Raw genomic sequence first — 22032 nt, forward strand, 5'->3', positions numbered from 1 at the left:
ATCAAGAATTTATCGGCGCAAATAAGTTTTTACTCGCCCCAAAAAGTTTTCACTTAACCCTAGAAATTTTTTGCATCAGAAAATGACATCAAAAATCTTCTTGTGGAAAGAAAAAAATTTTTGCGCGAAGAAGTTTTGTCTGATCCTAAAAAAAATTTTGTTTTCAATTTATAATGAAAAACATTTCTTGCTCCAAAAAATTTTTTTTCTGTGTATTAATATAATTTAAATCTTTTTTCTGTATATTAATATAATTTTGAAAAATATCTACAGTCTAGTCGCATTATCAACCCGCTTACAGGGATGTCGGGAAATATGATTTCAAGAATTTATGTATCTCTACTTCTACTCAGCAGACGACCACCGTAACTTACATTTTCCCTACTTTACGAGCATGTGAGTGTACATGATTATTTTCATAGTCATGGAGGGGGAATATCTTCAATAGAAAAATAAATCGACGGACTAATAACAAGCGGAACTCGTCTGTATTGACTCAAAGCATTTATTTTAATTTAAAAAATCAACATCTAAATTATGAATCACAAAAAATTTACTTAATACTCGGTGTTTAGAATGAAGTGTTATCGACAACATTCAATTACAATATCATACGTCAATATTGTATGTTGTTACCCATAGTTTATAATAGACTAAATGACTAAACTCGAATATATATGAAAACCAGTGACGACAAACATGACAACAATATATTCTAAGTTTCTCTTGGTTCATCCTATCATGACTGATATGGAAAATCAGTCTTGCCATACATTACCTTCAGCAGGTCGCTAGCACGAGGGTACAAGTACATAAGTAGTGCCAGCACTAGGAGACAGTATAGTAATAGTGACGTAGAGAGGTTGTGCTTTCCTTGAGTAAGGCACTGTAGAGAATACGATACGACACAGGACAGCATCAGCGTTAGCTTCTGTGTTCAAACCTGGAATCTTTGATAGGGTAGTACGGCTAGTGCAAACAGTGATTGGTTGCCTCAGGCCTCTCTCACGTCACTGTTCAAACAATGAACTCGCTTCCAACAATGCAATCGTGACCGAGATGAAAATATATACATATATATATATATATAGATGCACATCCATACATATATAAATCTATATAGATATTTATAGATAGACGACAACAATAACAACAGCGACAACTACTAACAGCAGATGATGCATCATCGACATCATGGCAGCCTAGAGCCAATAGAATTGAAATAAAGAACCAAGTAAAAACAAAAGATTTAAAAATACATATTGTGTCTTTTCAATAGTGCTAGAAAATGTCTTTTGTACATGGATAAAATTTTTTTATTTTAAATGTTATGGTCTAATGGTAATTCCGGAGTATGTTGGCCTCTAAAGCAAATTTAAATAAAAATTACAATTAAAAAAAATTAATGCTTATGCGCTGCAGAAAAGTGAGAGTGCATTCGGAGTAATAACGGATTTTATCGAAATCCACATTCATTCCGGTTCGGACTTTAAATATTGAAACAAATTCCTGTTCGGAGTAAATTTTACTCCAATAGGATTAAATAAATACACAGTCATCTGCACCACATTTACACAAGATTTAATCCACGGTCACTTCGCAAATTTTTTTTTAGTGTAATGATTATATTACAAAATACTTTTATGGCCATAGTAAATTTGTACCTAGCACTTTTTTAACTTCGGTTTTTGAACAAATGACAACAATGGAATGGAAAGAACCTCTGTATAGAGATTCGAATAAGTTAAAATTTTTGTTTATGATAATATTGTTGTCTGAGTAAGAAGGGGTTTACATAAATGAAAAATAAATTTTTAGCCAATAACTACCGTATGAATTATTTAACTCGTCGGTGCTCATACTATGCGGTGATTTACTGCAAAATTATACTCATCTTATAGGAAGTTACTAAAATAAATGTTAGACACTAAAAACAGCGTGACCTACGGGGTGAAATGAATACTATCACTACAGAGGAAAAACAGGACTTTCATCAAATCGATATTAAATTTTAAAATCTAAATCTTTAAACTTCGTTTACGATAATTGAATTAGAAGAGTGTTTTGGACGAAAACCTCAATAATTATAAAAAAAATTTGTAGTCATGATAAAATTCACAAAATTAAAATTCAAATGTCACATAAACTTTTTCGCGTTACCAAGCAATTTTAAAAGTAGTGGTCTTAGTGCCCTTTAACTCTTCTCAAGTACATTTCTCAACATCAAAATCAATACAGCATGCAATTTAAATTTCCCGAGGACATAAAGAATTGACAATAAAATGAATCAACTATAACTTCTGAATCCATGAAATTCCAAACGTTTAATTTTTAAAATTACAAGTCTGAAGATATGATAAAAGCAATATTATTTTTGTACACAATCTACGCCCTTTATAAACACAATACCCTTGTAATTTATACTATTTTTCACGATATCATATGTCTGGCTTATTCCCCTGTCACAAGGAGCTTCCCTTAAAGATAAATAAATTCATTTATTCATCTTTTCATCCCGAAATATAATTTTGTTTTACATTCAATAGAAAAACCACATAATTTTCAATGTATGTGTGTGACCCTCATTTAACTAACAGTAAATTCGTAATTTCTGATTAATTAACTATAATTAAATCTATATAATTTTAACTACAATATCGAATAAAACTTTTTAAATAGAAATGTCAAGGATGACGCACACAATGAGATTAAATTTATTCAAATATTTAAAAAAAAGTTATGTATTTTTTTCACGGCATTAAATTCAACAATGTATTAAATTTATGTCTAACAAAAGTTACAACAGATGTTCCGATAAGTGAATACGATGAAGTGATGAACGTGCTGTTTTTAAAACCCGTTAAATTTTGTCTCCGACCTCGTTAATTTCTCGCTTCACCTGTCACTTCATTGTTTGTCGAGGATGCTTTTTTATTATCACTATCATTATTATTATTATTTTCTTTTTTATCACTTCGCAAACTCCAGACAGGGTAGACAAGAATAAAGGGAGTATACATATACGTCTTTTGTCTTGTAACCCAGGATAAACTCTCTCGCTTACTTACAAACATGCCTGATGGCACCGTATAACTACACTAGTTGTTTTAATTAATTTTATTTATTTGCTTTATGCATGCAAATAAAAATTTACACGTTCAATTTTATCGGACAAAAATATCACTTTTGTTGTAAATTCATCGAATTGAAAAAATGTATCAAATTTTTTTTTTTTTTTTACCGAATTGTAAACTTTAAACTCTGATGATTTTGTAAATATTAGAGATTTTATCCCCTCGTGTATAAAATAAAAATCCATTTGGAACTTACAGCAAATCGAAAACATATAAATAAATAAAACTGATGTACATGTAAAAAAAAAAGAGAAAGAAAGATATAAAAACAAATAGAGAACATAGAGTTTCAAATATGCATGTTCGATCTTCCGTTATCCGTTGGCAATTCACGATTTTGCGACGCCTCTGGCAACGAATAAAAGGCGCGGTAAATTTGAAATTGAAATTACCACTCGTACACACTTGACAAGAGAGAGAACGGATATAGGTTCCAATGGGTGACGAGAATGAGAATGAGAGAAAAAGAAAAAAGACAAGCTGAACTGAGTATACCTCTCACGTGGAACGAAATCCCCGTGGTACATGACTGTCGCTTGTCACGTTGATACCGTTCAATAATGGTCGCGCGTGACCCCTATACTCCACACGCCTCCCTCGTGCTTGTCACTTTTACCCCTTCAACATCGCGAGTCGACAAGATCTGACAAGCTAAAATCGATGTAGTGGCTTGCTACTCTGATGATATCTCATATATCGCGATTAATTTATTGTTATATTTTTCTTTATTTAAAATTAAAAGAAAATTTTTTTTTATAAAATATACATTAAGGTTTAAATAAAATAGACTTTGTTACTGGTATAGCTCTGCATTTTTTATAATAACAATAGTAAGTCGATTTAATTTTTTTTTTTTTTGTAAAAATATTGAAATAATAAATTTTCTGCGAGCGCTTATAAAACGTTTTTAAATTATTTAGCGATGAATATAAAATGAGCTTGCACATTTGGTGATAAAGATTTAAGCCACAAAAAAAACATTTTTATTTTAAATTTCTATCGGGTTATTGATTTACTTTTTTAGTTTATTTCAATATTTCGTTTGTTTTTATTCATAAGCGAAAAAAAAAATAATGGTCTACTTTTACTGCAAAAAAAAAAATAGTTTAATTATTAAAGAATAAGCGTTTTAATATTTTTAACAGGTGCGAAATATGGAAGAGACCTAACCGCTGATAATCAGAGAGGATGAAAAAAATTTTCAAAATTTATAAGAATAAAAAAAAACGAAATTAAGCTACTTATGGATATAAATATTTAGCCTCAGTCAAATAAACTAGAGATAGAGAAAATTTTTATTATGACGGAACCTCGAATTCATTGCAATACTAAAAGCTTAAAAAATATAAATCACATTGAATTAGTTATAACCGAAAATTAGTACGTGTTATCTAAAAGCTGCCAATTGTATAGTAAAATTAAAAACGTATCGTTATATTTTTAATGTATAATAAAATGATTTTTTCGACAATTTTACTGCATAAAAACTCGACATAAAATTTTTTTTTATATTAATTGAAACTACTTTTTTTTTTTTTAATTTTTTTAAGTTCCGTTAATTCAGAATTATTCAGCCATTTCCGCTATTATGAAGTTAATTAAAAAAAACGCGCTCACATACATACAAAAAATAGTTCTGCTGACATCACAAAAGAGGGATTACTGTACGAATTTATTAGAACGGAATAAAATTATTTGAGCTATAGACTTAGACCGACTTAACCCTTCGGCTGACCCAAACTATTTAAAAAAATAATTTGAAATTTGGTAATGAAAAATTATTTCCTAGTGAGTATCAGTGGTGTCATCATTGATGATTTTTCAATTTTTTTCATTTCTGATCTGTATTTAAAGAAAACTAATTAACTCACCTAGTTTGCCGAGTCGAATTGACTCTAAAAAACAGCTCATATCTAGCGCATACGTGTGTCTTGTATATTTAATTTAGTATATATTTCAATGATCCTGTAGTTAGCAGTCAATTGACAATTTTCGAATTTTTTTTGTAAACAATTTAATTAAAAAAAAAAACTAAAAATATGCACATGTAGAAAATTTAAAAAACTATAGGTGCAATTTTTTAAAGATATTTTTTTCTTCAAATTTATCATTTTTAAAAAACAACTAAAATTAATAGACATCAGCTAACTTCAGTATCATATATTTTATTGTCATATAAATTGCATGTAGTCTTTTATGCTTCAATTAACCAATAAGATATCGAGTTATTGAAGCTTCGTAAATTTCTCATATACTTTTTAATAGAAGATATACAAATGAACTGTACTATATATAAAATTTTATTAAGATTGTTTTCAATAGTATTGATCTGATAAATTTCGTAGCAACTCCCTTATTTGTAGTTCGTGCACGAGTAATGAAAATAGAATGATATTATAGTCTGGTATCTATTATTAAAAAAAAGTAATTTACAGGATGAGCATATTGTTCGATAGTTAATGAAATAAAAGCGGAGGAAATGTAAACGAGATGTCGTTAAAGAAACCTGAGATTAAGCTTTACTTCGCACGGACATCTTAGAAATTAATCAGCCAATTAACTGTTAATTAAGGAGTCTAGGTTTGAGAAAGAGAACATGATGTAGAAGTTGAAAATGAAGATAAAGAGAGGAATGAAGAAATTGAAGGAAAAGGAAATGAAGAAGAAAAAGAAATAAAAAAATGAGGAGTGCATTTCCGTTTCATAATGTTCATCGCCGTTCTTCTTATCAAGAGAATAATATATTCAAGCAAGTGAAAAATTATTTATCACAACGCGGAAGAAGTATAATATATATGTATACATATAGATATACATATATACAGTATGAGAAGAAAATCACGATTACATAGAAATGCAAATGAACTTTTACTGTGTGAGGATAGGATACTATGCTGAATTTTCTACTTCCATCTCACTGATTCTGTGTAATTTGCCCCTCAGTGTATTGCACCGGGTATGCTGTACGAGTACGAGCGAATCTCAGAGCTAACAAATTTATCTATGGTTTTGAATAACAAACTTTATTTTTTTTTTTTTGCTTTGCATTGAATATTCAAAATCTATAAGGCCCACTGGGACTAATCATTTTTTTATATCGCAAAAAACTATTTGAATGTTTGACTTTTTTCTGTTGTCAAATGATTTTTTTTATATTTTATGATTATTTTGTTGCTGTTATATTTCATTTTATTTTTAGTTTTAACAATAAAATTTCTCGACGCAAAGGGAATCGTTGAAGTATAAAATAAAAAAAATAAAAAAAAAAAAAACGTCAGAGATTGTTTTGCAGTGGTGGATTTTTTTTTATTATATTTTTTGGATGAGAGAAGAACCACGGCCTCATTCGCACACCGTAGTATGCATTTTGTTGTGTATAAATGTATACAGGTATTTACGTTAGTATATATGTATATGAATATATGTGCATACAGAATAAACTGCATTTCTCGGTGGGCTTTGAAAAATTTTCAGTGACAAACCATTTTACTGGCTTCGTTTGTACCGACCGTACTCACTCGTCTCTAACGCCTCTGACCCACATACTCGTCGACATAAATGTCTACGCATTTTTATTTTTATTTTTATTTTCCGGGGCGAATTATGAGCATTGATTATCAATTAATTTTTTATAATGGAAAACTTCGAAAAAAAATATAAATCCTTATCAAAAAAATCCATAGGGGATTGCATGGGAACCTATAGAAATCCATATGGGAAGGGAAGGTATGAATTTATGTAAGAATCCATAAGAATTGATATAGGAGTGAATTTTTTTATATAAGAAGCCATGCAGGAAACCATGAGTATCTGGATTCCTATAGGGAAAATCCACATAGGAAAATGTGGGATTCCCATGTAGGAACTTTATATGGGAAACTGGACGGAAAGAAAATTCTACTAAAATTTACGATGTTAACATCGTAAATTTGAGTGGAATTTTCTTTCCGTGTAGGTACCGGGACTCCCATATAGGAACTTGGTATAAGAACTAGGGTATACTCTATCAAAAAATTCTATGAAGGATTGTATGAGACCCATAGGAATCCATATTTGGAGGTATGAATTTATGTAAGAATCCATAAGAATTGATATAGGAGTGAATTTTTTTATATAAGAAGCCATGCAGGAAACCATGGGTATCTGGATTCCTATAGGGAAAATCCACATAGGAAAATGTGGGATTCCCATGTAGGAACTTTATATGGGAAACTGGACGGAAAGAAAATTCCACTCAAATTTACGATGTTAACATCGTAAATTTTAGTGGAATTTCCTTTCCGTGTGGGTACCGGGACTCCCATATAGGAACTTGATTTAAGAACTAGGGTATACTCTATCACAAAAAAATATGAAGGATTGTATGGGAACCCATAGGAATTAATATTGGAGTGTATGGATTTATGTAAGAATCCATGTAGGAAACCATGGGTATCTGAATTCCCATATGGAAAATTCATATAGAAATCTAGGCTGGATTCACGTATGGATTTTTTGATAGGGTCGCAATTTGACAAGAGAAACCTCAACCGTATATCAATGTATAAGTACAAAAATGAATTCTTTATTTCTTGGCAACAATGAAAAGACCATTGTGGTCAGCGTAAAACCTCTTGCTGGCGAAAAACCCAAAGTAGTCACGGAAAAATATAATCGAATGGACGTTGAAATTTTACCGTCCTATTATTTGCTATAATCAATTTCATTAATTAATCCTTTATCGTTGGAAAGAGCGTCTCAAGACTTTCAGTCCTTCAATTTTCACGTTTTGCGGACGCTTAATAGAGATTAGTTTTAATGTCAATTACTAAACGTCAATCATTAACTTCCACGCGACCTTCATTCTTGTTCTAAATCTGTACGAAAGCTTATTTTTATATCTATATACCAGAGTAAGCCGGATATTAATACTAAATGCGAGATTTAAATTGAATAATTTATGTGAAAGCTAAAAATTTGAAGCAAATTTTTAAATTTGAATCGAATAATTTCAAAAATCTACAAATAATTTACGAATTACTCTAAAACAATTTCACAATATTTGCTAATTAATATGTATAATTAATAAGAACTAAAAAATAAAAATATTTGCCGGTATTAATGAAATAAAAATAATAATATTTATTGTAAAGTTTGGTGAATGCTAATAAAAAACATAATTTGTCATGATGCTTAATATCGTTTTTGCTCTGTCAACAGTGAGAAATAAAATAAGAAAATAAGGAAAAAGAGATGTTATACTCGAAAGTTTCGTTACAAAGTCATGAGTCGAGTTCTATATAAGATTGTCAGGGGGCAAAAGACACAAGGGACGAGAGAGACGAGCGAGAAATAGGAAGAGAAACGTTGACGATAGTGGCAAGGAATAAATTTGCTTCTTATGAATGTCAAGCGGAACCGCCTTCACGTTTAATAGCTGACAAGATAAAATGTTTTCCTTTGTCTCAAAATCCATTTAAGACTATCTACATGTATTTAAGTGACTTTATAAATATATACTACTTCAGTCGTAAAATTGCCTTTGAAAAAAATGCATTAAAAAAAATTATTGTATGCAATTTAATAAAAAAAATTGAAATAGCCAATAAAATAAATATTTAAATTTTGTATCTTCAGTAATGAAAACAATAAATCGTGTCAATGAAAACCATACACGCAGACATTATTCTCGTTTGAAATCCTATGGTGTCATAATAAAACCGAGTCATGTTGGCCACCTGCAGAAATTGACATAAAGATGGTGAAAAAATTACTATGGCCACCCGGGTCAAAAATAAAACTTGATTCAGGCTCGCTTCACCTTATTTTCTTTTGAAGTTATCGATTTGCCGACGATTTTTCGATAAGATCTAGACTATTTCGACTTGAATTAAATTTTTTTTAGCTTTTTGAACTTTTTTCATCTTAGTTTCAACTTATTTCAACTTATTCGTATTTTTTTATCTTAAGTGAAACTTATTCGTCTTTACTTCGAGCATGATAGTCATTCACCTTACTTTTGACTTGCTGAATCAAGTCGAAAAATTAAATTATTTATTCGTCTTACTTTCGCCTTAATATATAAAAATTATTTCACCTTAGGTTTGACTTTTTTGCCTTATAATTTAAGTCGAATAAGTCTTGATTTAGACTTTTTCGCCTTATCTTTCAAGTCGAAAAAGTCTAAACCAAGTCAATTTCGACTTGATTTCAACTTTTTCGTCTTAAATCGTGACTAAGTAAGCCAGTTAAGTCTAAACCAAGGCGAAAACTCAATGTATTTCATATCTCCGTAAAAAAAAGTCGAGTTTGTCTTATGAAAAACGACTCCTATTTTCGACTGTGTAAACCAAGTCTGAATCAAGTTTTATTTTTGACCCGGGCATAGTAAAATTGTAAATTTTACTATGCACAGAAGAAAAAGAACTTCTTGGCACAAGAAAATTTCTCTCGCCCCAGGAAAATTTTCGTTTTTAATTCATAATGCAAAATATTTTTTTAGGAAAGTAAAAATATTCTAGGAGCGAGTATAAATTTTTCGCGCCAACAAATCCTTTCTTTCCGTGTAATCATAGTAATTTTTTTTATGTATTTATTTCAATCTTCGCCAGGTGGCGAACATGGTCCGGCTTTACTATGACATTATAGTACTTCAAAGAATAATTATCCGTATAGTATTGTGAGGGTAAATATGATGACCTTTGATTTATATAATCAATAGCTGAATTTTGTTTAATTATTATTCTTTTTTTTTATGATACCCGAATTATATATAATTCATAACAAGAGAAAATATTTTTAAAATATATTTATACATGGTCTAGCAAATTTATTTATATACACGTATGTGTTTCTTTTAATAGGGAAAGCAAATTGGAAAAATTCAATTTTTTGGCTCAGCGATTTTTTCTATTGGCTTTGAAAAGATTTGCAAAAAAAAAATTCTATGAAGTTACATGTAGTTTATTTAGGTTTTAAATAAACACATCAATCGGGCGTAATTTTACGATAACTAAAAAAAAATTTCAGAAAAAAAATTACACCCAATTAATTGAACAATTTCGTCATACGAAAATCAAGTGAGAGAAATGAAAATCAAATATTTTCAAGTGTCATATAAATACATGAAATAAAAATAATTCACTGTTTTGCTTTTTATATGCAAATAAAGTATTTAAAAAAAAATGGAGAGTTTGATTTGATATTTGAAAATGGACCTTCATGTATTTCATCTATCGTAACATTCAATTATAATTAGATAATGGCAACTATATTTATTTATAGTGCTTTTATAAGTTACAATTAAAAAACTTTGATACTGTCAGAAAAAGATTCGGTTAAAAAAAAAAACTGCACTCTGAAAAAATGTATAGTTGATCCAAATTTAAAATCTAATTACATATGTTAACAAACAAAATTTTGGCTAAACAGTACTTATTTAAACCCATAGTTTCCAAGGACATTACTGCCAATTATATATTAGATAAATTATATAAATGACTTACCATTGCTGATGACAGTCAAAGCAAAGATGCTCAGCACCCACACTCCACTTACGACGACACACATCTTCAATACCTATGTTTATTTTCTCTTTGCCTCACATAATACACTCCAACTGGCAAATTTAAACTGAAACACAAAAATAAATATTGTTTTATTCCACAAAAACAAACATGAAAACATGAAACATATGTTGTTTGGACAAACTAAAAGTTTTATAAAAATATTTATTTATAATTCGGTAATCGTCTGAATATTTCATCAAAAACATCAAACCGCAACCTCTTGAAACTTTTTATAATTAGTGTCTAATTATTTAATTTTTTAAAATTAAAAAATTTAATTTTATAAAAGGTATAAATAAATTATCAAAGTTATAAAATTAACTTTTTAATAAACTTTTGTCGAAAAAAAGAAAAAAAAAAAAAGATTCAATTATAAAACTATTCGTATAAAAAATCAATTTTCATTCAATTCAGACAGAGCGTAAAAATATTTAGGATATCGCAGAAATTAACCCTCTCAAAATTAATCCTTTCCTTATTTCCCAATTTAAAAAAATTATACACTGTAAAAAATGTATATAATTGAAGATGGGAACGAAAATAAAAAACAAAACGAAAAGTAAAAAATCTACTGGATCTAGATTTTTGAAATGTTTCGCATACGCGCTAGTATGTCAGCCGAAAATTGCAGGCCACTCCTAACTACCCCTTAAGCAGTCAAATTACATAAATTTTTCATTTTCATTGCGCGAAAAACGTTCCGTACATAAAAATTTGCGGAGTGGACGCCGATTAAATCCAAAATGAATGAGGAGCAGATGACTGAGTATTTATTTAATCCCCTTGGAGTCAAATTCACTCCGAAGGAGTTATTTTAATATAAAAATTCTGAATCGGAGTAAATGCGGATTTAAATAAAATCCAGATCACTCCGAAATCACTTCGCTGGAAAATTAAACTTCCTATTTACTCCGAATGCGAAATGATTTTTTTTACTCCGGAACTCCGGGTGACAGAGTGAACTCAACTTCAAGTAAAATACCCGTAATCACTTCGAATTCACTGCTAATTTTTTAGTGTAATTTTACATATTTAAGAAAAAAAATTTTTGAATCCGTAGCCTAAAAGATGTAGTTTATTACTTATGGAAAAATAAATGATCTTCGTCCCAAATTCTTATTCATTATTGCTATAAATGGATGATTTTTAAGAAATTGGCAAAGGTTATCTGCTGAAGGAAAAATATGATATCCGAAACGTCTACAGATTTGCAAAACGATTTACCACACGTATTTTTTTTCTAATTTTTTTATTATATCTCAAATTTGTCGTATTGCTCAAGCGAAAATTTATCACATTTGTAACATTACATAATAACTCGCGGCATAATAGTTTGCAATAAAGTTCTCACTAAAGAAAAACCAAAACTTGATTGATAAAGTAAAATATAAATAAAAAAATTTGATGAATGAAAGTTGCGCGTGATATTATTTTTATAAACCACCATCTAAAGTAAGTTTTATTCGCGAAGAAGTATAAAGAGACAGTATAAACTACGGGCTGAACTACACTGACACCTACTTTTTCTGTAGTCCAGATGTGCTTAGAGAATAAAGTTTCTATGGATATATAATATAAGTATATACATATAATAGTAAAGACTTTGCACCTTCAACATCATCATAGTGCACCCTACATTTTACTCTTTTCACACTTGTAAAATATATTTTATACTTTTATTCTCAAAAACTTATAACTCACATTTCTCAGCAGTAAATTTATTACTCTATAAATAATATATGTGTCAAAAAACTTTTTTTATCTTATATTTTTACAATTGTTTTTAAAAAAATATATACCGCCGATCAATAACCTCACGTATGAATAATAATTTTTAAAAACTAGTAAAACGAAAGAATAACATTTTTTTTTACACAAAAAAAAATCCTTCATGATTATTAAGGAAAAAAAACTTGTACTTATACTCATAGTTCTTCAACCCTTCATTCAAGTCAACTGCACTCGTGATGCACTCCATTCACCCTTTCCATTACCTACAATGACACAAGGGGAATGTTCTTTACATCATAGATGTTCTGTGGAATCCTACTCTATACTACAGTATAGACATATATATTTATATATGTAGAGAATATATATAAAATGAACAGACGAAGGGCGTAGACACAGTAGTAGATATTCTATTCATGTATGACAACCCTTTCTTTTTCTCTTATATTTTTTTTTTATAACAGACGCATATTTTCTCGGACACTTTTAGAGTCTCATATGCTTTTACTTTAACTCCAATATGTCGCTGTCACTGAGGAAATATCGAAAAGTGAAAGAAATAAAAACAAAAAAAATTCTTCATATACTAAAAAGAAACCAGACATTGTATTTAATATGAGGAATGGGTGAATAAGTAAAAGATGGCACTTCAAAGGTAAAATTCGGGATTCTGTTTTTGACGCGTAAGTAGTAGAAATATTTGAGTATACACGAATATATGTATATATGAAGAAGACGACACTTTGAGTTTTGACGTTACTGTGAAATGTATGCTAGTGGTTTAAGATGAGAAAACTCATTTAGTAGGTGGAAAATGCACGTACATTTATGTATATATATGTTCAATATGAAAATGTATGTATAGAGAAATGGTACCTGTATGATATGCGCATGCGAGAGACGCAAGAATGATGACATATGTACGTTTTACATACCATGTTCTAGTCAGTTCCTTTTGTTCATGATTTATAATACTGCCAGACTTAGTGTATGGTACAGTTAGTCTTTTGAGATGCACTTACAAACAAATGAAATTCTTTATGCTATAATTTAGCACTTGAGTTATTTTATTATATGCAATGACTAACTTTTTATATAATTTTATCTGATAGGGAAAGTGGGACACAACGGAAGACCCAAGCGATTAATTAATTAGTGGAGCTTTTAAACAACGAACACAAGTCATTTATATTTATTTTAAATGAATTGTTTATTTCAGATTTGGATGAAAAAATTTTTCAAAGCATAGCGCAAGATTCAAAAAAGTAAAAAAAATTTTGATGTTTCAATTCATGAATTTTTTTTATTTTTATTTCGGGAAAAACGAAAACTTTACTTTTTTTTTTCGTTACCTTTGATTTTCAAAGCGCACCGTTTTTCCCGATTGTTTGTATTGCTTGAAAAAAAAATTTTTTTTTGTCACTAAATACTCGAGGTATTTCGTGGATACTTTCCTACCGCTTTGACATTTGAAGTAAACGTTAATTTTACATCAACGTGCAGGCGAAAAAAAGATTTAATAAAATTAGTAGGGCGTTTTGTCATCCCCGTTCTTCTCTAAATTGCATTCATATGTGCACAGTATCATTCATTTTATTCAATTAAACATTTATATTTATATTTAAAAAGTGGAACGAAAATTATTTTTTGTTTGCATAATTAAATTTACGTCAGGCGTTAAATTTTATTTAGATTATGCCGCAAACTTTTTTTATCATTTTTGATAAAAAAAAAAACTATAAAATATATATAATAGTAATATTTAATAGCTTAAATAATGGTAATTGGAGGTTATTAATTTATGAATGGTTAAAAAAAAAGTTGAATTATACAAGGATGCAGAATAATAGTACTCATGTAATAAAAGTCAGTTAAATGAGTTTAATGAATAAAAATAATAATTAAAACAAATAATCTACTCTGTTAATTGAATAAAAGTTAACGGAATCGTTGAAATGGAAAAATAAAATAAAAATAATAACAATCATGTGGATCAGCTATGAAATGAAAGAGAATCCAATGGAATTTCAGTCAAGTGCGTAATAGAATAAAAGATTTCAAGTACCCTTCACTCTTCTGGAATACTAATATTTTATATAGTGTTCTATAGAAAAAAGAACTCATCGAACAAATAACTTACTTTATAAAAAAAAAAATAAAAAAAAATTATATATGTACGTGTAAAAAAAATATAAAAAGCAAACAAATATAAAACCAATTTTTGTGTAAAAAGTTTTTAAAAAAATTAACATTGAATTTGACAAGTAAATGACAGGAATACATCGCACTCGTTTAGTTCCCCTAATTTAAGCTGACACAGCGTTAGCATCACGATAAATGGTACTGGGCAATTTCCACGCATCAATGAAAAACAATCGTCGAGGGTGAATTGCGCCCTAGCCAGTAGCAATTGACTCGGAACATGGTCACTGAATATTATCCGATCTCTTTTCTCTATTTTTCTCTTATCATTTTTATCATTTTTTTATGCTCAACTGTACCATAAAAACTATTTTTTTTTTTTTTTTTTTTTTTATATTAATCTTTTATAGAAAAACGGACATTTCAAACTATCGCATAAATCATTTTATAAGAAAAAATGGTAAAATAAAATTGAAAGGATGAAAGAAAAGAAAATATACGGAATAATTGTTATGTTGAGATTAATATTAAATATGTAGAGTAACTCGAAGAAGGGAAAATTTTTTACTTGTAAAATAGTGTCTTTTTATCTTTCGTTTCAATACAAGCAGCCGGTTTCAGAAAACTCTGAAAAGCTTCTACTTGAGATAGGTATTTTGGCATTTAGCCCATTGAGATGTACACATCCCAACAAAAATAAAATAAAATACAGTAGAATAATCCAAGAATGAAAGTTAAAAAAAAGATATAGAATAAATGCGGAAAGTATAAAATAACAAAAACTAAAACAAAAACAATATGTATCAATTTCTTAACGCTTCACGCCATTTTTTTTTTTTTTGGCGTAGAGAATTTTTTTTATTTTTTCCCACCAACTCTAAAACATTTTAATCCCAACAAAGTTACTACATTGTGTTAAAAAAGTAAAATAAATTTATGTAGAAATTTCAAGAAAGGAAGGAACTTCCATTATCTAACAACCGTATGAACCAAGTAATTTTTACACGGTTAAGAATTGGTCTCACTAACATGATCCATAGCCTTCTTCTGACACGAGCACCCATCAATAAATGCTCTAAATGTGAATCAACACTAACAATCCAGAATCTTTTAGTAAAATGTCCAGGGACCACAGACATGCTCTCTAAAAATGAATCAGTGGAATTCACTTCAAATTAGTGAATATTCACTGAGAACCAGCTATAAGTATAGCACTGGTTGAATTAGTGGTATACTTATAGCTGTAGAAATAGTGACTATCCACTGATTCGCGAGAATTTCACTAATTCATTTTTAGAGAGTGACCACTGAGCTACCAACGGAAATATCAGAATGTTTAAACAACAAAAACAATTTAATTACAGTATTACACCTGCTAAGAAACTTAAAACTATTGAATAGAATCTACACGGAAAAAAATAAACTTTAAAAATTACTATTTGAAATTATATCCCGGAACCCGGTTGTCAATATGGGGAATTTTAACATTCAAATAGTAAATTTTATGATACGTGTCGTCTATTTTCTAAGTATCAGTTACGACTTTCGAAGTTCAAATAGTAATTTTTTCTTACATAGACAATAAATTTTCATACTTAACCTGTAATTATTCACGTTTTAATCAAAAATAAAAAAATTACTATTTAGAATGATGGTATTTACTGATCACTTTATCTAGTTCATTTATATAGTTCATTTTTTTCCGTGTAATCTTCGTTTAATGTAAACTGTACCATACGTATATTACTGAAGTCGCTCACGACAATGTTGTTTATGCGACTTTTAAATAAATAAAAAAAAAAACGGTTCACGCCTGTTCTTTGTCGTAGAGAAGTTTTTTCATTTTATCCCACTAATTCTAAAACATTTTTATCCCAACAAAGTTACTACTCTGTGTTAAAAAAGTAAAATAAATTCAGGTAGAAATTTAAAGAATCCAAGATACTTTAAATATTATAACTTACACTGAAAATAGCTTATTAACGAAATTTCGCGGTTAAACTCACCTGTTAATTGTCAATCGGAATTAATTTCGGTGCTTTCGTTCCAATAGCACTTTGGTAAAAAATAATATGGCAATAATCACTATAATAACTTTAGCCAACACGCAATTCGACAATTAATCACTTTTTGATAAGATATGAGTGGTACATGTTTGCTAAAATTTTTTGCCACATCATTAGGAACACTCACATAAAACAACTCAGTGAATATTTTAACACCAATTTAATCAATAATAACACTCGCTCCAATACTTTTTTTTTTTTACTAATCCTTTTTTTTGTAAAAAAATTTATTTGTCCATTTATATCCACTTGGCACTTGAAAAATAACCAAATTAAATAAAAATTTGTATCATTCAAACTTCACTGTGCTTTTTCAACAATTATTATTTACATACATATATATTTATATGTATATGTATGGTATTGAACAACAGACTGATGTTTGAATTTGATTACTTGTTTGGTTATTTACACTGTCGAACACACAACACTATATATTCTATTATACTTTGAATAGTAAATAATATTCTAGCATCCCTAAAATAGTTATTAAATTTACATTTAGGTGCGTACGAAAAAAGAGCAACACAAAATAAATAGATTAAAATTAATAATAACAAAATTATTGTTTACTGTTAATTATTTCCTACTGACAATAATTTTATTCCGGTAATTGTTTTTCAAGATAATAAAATTTAATGATAATTATGTAAAAATGACAAACGAAAATAACTTACGAGATATGGAAATTATCTAAGAACTACGTACATAAAATCCGACTACCCATTAATCATGTTTATCTGTATCTGAAATTATTTTCTCTATGCTATTTCCTAACTCTTTCGTACATGAAGATTAAAAATAATAACAACAGTAATTAAATTAAATTGATATTCAATTAAAAAAAATTTTTTTTTTAACTTCCGCGAGTTTATCTCGATGACAATTAAAACCTACAAATCTTACTCAGTTTTAATTTTAAAAAATTTATTCGTTATAAAAAATTTATTCAGAGCTCATTTTTTTACGATATTTATTCACTGTTGAAATTTTTATCTATTTATGTAATCAACTGCTAATTAGTGTGAATTATTTTCTTTCATTTAAATTTACTGTTAAAAAAAAATAAAGTGACAGTTAATTGTTGCAAAAAAAAATTGAAACCACTGTCACCGTGCGAGCTAATTAACACACATAATTATCAATTCGTAGTCATCATAGCCCACAATTTGTGTTTATTTGTCATTCACGTGTTTAATAAACTTGTGAAAAATGTCATAAAGAATGACAAGCTGTGAGAAACGTCTTGCTGTGACTTTCTTCTCACTCTTCTGTATAAGCTCGCAAACGAGAGAACCAGAGTGACAGTAGGATAGATTGTCACACGCGGTTTCTCTATTCTCCGTCCGTTACTACTTGTCTACTAGTACAACTACTACTTCCACTATTCTCCAATACTCATTATACTACTGTACATCATGTGTCCGTAACTTAGTAGGTAACGATGATATGACGAGTATGACAACAATGTTTACAGCTAAGTCACGGGTACCAGTGCGACAGACAATACATGAATATATTCATATACAAATAAATATAATTATATATATGCATTTACGTATGTATGCATCTGTACGAAAGATGCAATGAGGGAGAATTGGAGAAGTAGTTGGAGTAGGTATTGAGACAACGTGCGCACACGAACTGTTCAGACCGCGGTGCGAAGGAAAACTGACGTCCTGACGGCTACAGCGCCGCTACGACGGACATTAAATGAACCAACAGACTATAACTACGGCTGTACGGCTCATGGATAGTTCCCGTACCCTCGTTTGAATCCACACCACCCTCTAATGCCACACTAAAACATTTTCAGTATCTACCTATGCTACTTTACTTTACTCTTTACTCTTTACTTGCTCTCTTATACTCGTATTCTTTCGCGGTATAGTGGTACCGGTTGCGAAAACGAATCCTGACTTGTCTAGTTGTTGTTGGGTAGTCGGATATACTGCTAGCTCAGGTGTACATATCGCGAATGTGTGTTCTGGGTATTTATGTATTTTAGAACCAGTAAAAGAGTGACAATGTGCTTTGGCTTCGCTGACGACTTTTAAAATTACATTTTATCCAAGATTATCCGAATTTGTTTAGTCGCTGTATCCTGACAGCTTTTTTATTTTACTATATATTTATGTATGTATGGTCTATGTATTTATGTATGTATGTATGGATATATGTAAATTATACGTATGCTGACTTTATAACGACTAAATGCTAAGTAATTGCATCATAATTGAATATGATGGAAATATTATACATATAAACGATATTATAAATATATTTTTTAATACTCTAATGGATTTTAATAAAATAAGCTTTATTATTTTTTATTCATTTTAAATAGATTGATATTGAAGCTTGAAGTTTAATCTAAAATGTTTTAAAAAATGAAATGATTTAATCAATTTAAATTAATCCAGGCAAAAAATTATTAATTTTTTTTTATATTTAATATTTCTGTGACAATTCCAAAATTTTTTTAATATTTTTCAATTGGCGTGAGATTAATTCCCTATAGGAGTTAATTTGTCTTCGAACCGGAGCTGAAATATTAAAATAAATTTCCTGTAGGGGTGAATTTTACTCCAAGAGGATTATAAAAATACGCAGTCATCCGCTCCGCATTCACTCCAAATTAACTTCGGATTTAATCTGCGTTCACTTCGCAATTTTTCACAGCGTATGTTCTTATCTATATCAGAATATTTATATTTGATATAAAACGTATTATGCACGCAGAAAAAAAATGCTAACTATCACCATCTTGTAATAGGGCATGATTACCATCTGTACGTGATAATCATTATCATGCTTTTATGTAAACTATTTGTTTCTCATATAGTAATAATTACTGTTGCCGATAGTAATAGTTACCACCTAGATAGTAATATTTCTTATGTTTAAAAAATTTTTTAATTTTGCCTCCTAAGATAGTAATGATTATCATCACGGACAAGAATGGTTACCATCTAAATAAGAATGCTTTCCATATCCGATAGTAATAGTTAACATAAAAGCATGATAATGGTTATAACATACAGATGGTAATTATTCCCTATTACAAGATGGTGATAGTTACACTGAGAAAATTGAACAATAGGAATTACTATCTAGTTATGGTAAAATTTTTTACCATCAATCCGATAGTAGTGAATACTATCTAGATGACTGTATAAATCATCTAGATTGTGACATTCAACATATTCATAATAATTTTTACAATCCTGTATGTTAACTAGAGTTAATTATTATTATTATTCTAAATGGTTATATTTATAATCCAGATGGTAACAGTTACCATCAGAAATTATAATAGTTACCAGCTAAGGTAAGTAGAATTCAAACATTTTTTCATAGTGTGAGAAGGACACTAATATATTTCACTTGCTTGTAGATAGAACCAAATATTTATTCAACAGTTGAACATTATTAAACCCGACAACTAATCGTATAATATGGATAGTTAATAATAAGTAATATAATAAGGGAAAGGGTGAGAGTAGCTAGATGACGTTACGTTGGGTCCTCTCGGAGGGCCCCGTCGGAATGCTTCTTCTTCATCCGCTTCAATGTCTTTCTCGTACTTCTCTAGTGGGGGTGAGCCTTGTCACAGGCTGGAGGTAGCTCCTGACGTCAGAGGCTAGGGGCCTCAAGATGCATACCGAGCAAAAGGCTCGGTATTCAGAAAGGAGTAGCTTACAATAGGGTTTAATGATATGAATTACCATCCTTTATAGTAAATATTATCATCCTGATAGTAAATATTACCATCCTGATGGTAACTGTTACCATCCTGATGGTAACTGTTACTATCATGATATTATTAATTCTATTGAAAAAAATTATAATACTAACTATTTTTGTACTAAAAAATGTTCTAATCATTCTAGATGATTGGAATTAAAAAATTAGCATATTAAACACAATTACTTAATTTTATCCTTGAAGCATTTTTTTTCAGCGTGTGTCGAGAGATGTAAAATAAAAAACCAAAAATTTGAATACACCACGATTAAAAAATTCAAATATTTATATTAAATAATTATAAACACAAAATGTGATAGAAGTATGGAATAAAAAAAAAAATTGTTTGCCCAACGGAAATTGAATTCCAATGAGTAAAAAAGTGTTTAAAGCAATTTGTCGTTATCATCACACGGATCAGAAAATTTTAAAGATAAACCGCGTAGTAATCTCATAGCCCGTAGAACTCACGACAGATACGGTTGGTTCACTCGCTGCTTGCCTGCCTTCCTACTTGACACGGAAGAACGAGAGTAGAGGCCAAAGGAGAATGAGGCTGAGTCGTTTCACACAGCAGCGCCTCGCTTAATTACTAGTTACTAGTAACACGAGTTAGAAACGTTTAGCTGCTCTCTCACACACAGAAGTGTACTGAGTTCACATTTACCCCTTCGACTCATACTTACTATCCACTGTGCGAGCTTATATTGTTATACTTCTCTAACTCGTCTTCGGCATCACTACTGCTTTACTATATACTATTATAACTACATTTAACGTAACTGCGTTATTGAATCCACGATAACAAGAGAAGCGGCACTATGTTAACCTTGTTTGACGCTGATGTCGATATTTCACATAAATTCATTCCGAAAGATCATATCCATATACAAATTTATATATATATATGTATAGACAAACATTATAAACATTTTCAATCCATATTGTTTTTGCTTTAACAAAAAACACCATTAAAAAACTATTTCATATGATTGATTTATGTTTGCCATCGAGTAACATCGAAATGAAAGCAAATAAAAAATAAATTTAAATGGAATTTTTTTAATAAAAAAAAATTTCCACAAATAAAGTTTTCCGTTTTGCTCTCTACAAAATGAGCTTATGATACTTTTTTAAAATTTATAAATTTGAAAACAATGGAGTAATTACTTGTGAAATATAACTAATGACGATGATGATGAATAGTAAAAAAAAGTAAAAATATATGAATTCGTGTGATTTATGTTCTTCAACGGCACATCAACGATGATAAAACTTTAAGTATCGTATAAATCCTAACGGAAAATGAATTCCACGATACCGTAATAAATTTATGGAGCGAGCGTGTTGCGATTAATCTGCAATTAACGTGGCGCATCGCGTCCCACAAGGGCACGCCCGACGTGACACGCTTCTCTCTACTTCTCTGTATACTTCGCCTCGACGTCTCTCGCTCTCTCACTTCCATATTGTTCTTATAACTCTTTCTCTTTCTCTTGTTCTCGTGTCATGTCGTGTCGAGAGCAACTAATGACAGTCTTTCAAGCGTCACCCTGGATCGTGTAATTATGACACGAAATCGACCTCATTCACCAGCTGTCATCCTCCTCAATTTCGTATCATCCCATCACTATATTTTTTAATTTTAAAAATTTTATATCGATA

The 22032-nt window shown here is 29.6% G+C and overlaps 1 protein-coding gene across 5 annotated transcripts in view; it reads right to left on the reverse strand.

The window, feature by feature from the left end:
* LOC130668778 (kin of IRRE-like protein 3) overlaps positions 1–22032 on the reverse strand; it is a 289972-nt gene that overhangs the window by 236776 nt on the left and 31164 nt on the right. The window contains exons 1-4 of one of the 5 annotated variants that reach the window (XM_057473192.1): positions 17755–18273; positions 17017–17097; positions 16561–16875; positions 10619–10745 (exon numbers count right to left, since the gene is read on the reverse strand). In XM_057473192.1, coding sequence (XP_057329175.1) covers positions 10619–10682 — 64 coding nt within the window. In that variant the 5' untranslated portion in view covers positions 10683–10745; positions 16561–16875; positions 17017–17097; positions 17755–18273. Of the gene's footprint in view, positions 1–10618; positions 10746–16560; positions 17098–17297; positions 18274–22032 lie in introns of those variants that run through there. The other 4 variants (XM_057472436.1, XM_057471645.1, XM_057474635.1 and 1 more) reach the window with 4 other exon arrangements.

This window comes from Microplitis mediator, chromosome 1 (assembly GCF_029852145.1).
Source record: "Microplitis mediator isolate UGA2020A chromosome 1, iyMicMedi2.1, whole genome shotgun sequence".
In the NCBI taxonomy this organism is placed as follows: domain Eukaryota; kingdom Metazoa; phylum Arthropoda; class Insecta; order Hymenoptera; family Braconidae; genus Microplitis; species Microplitis mediator.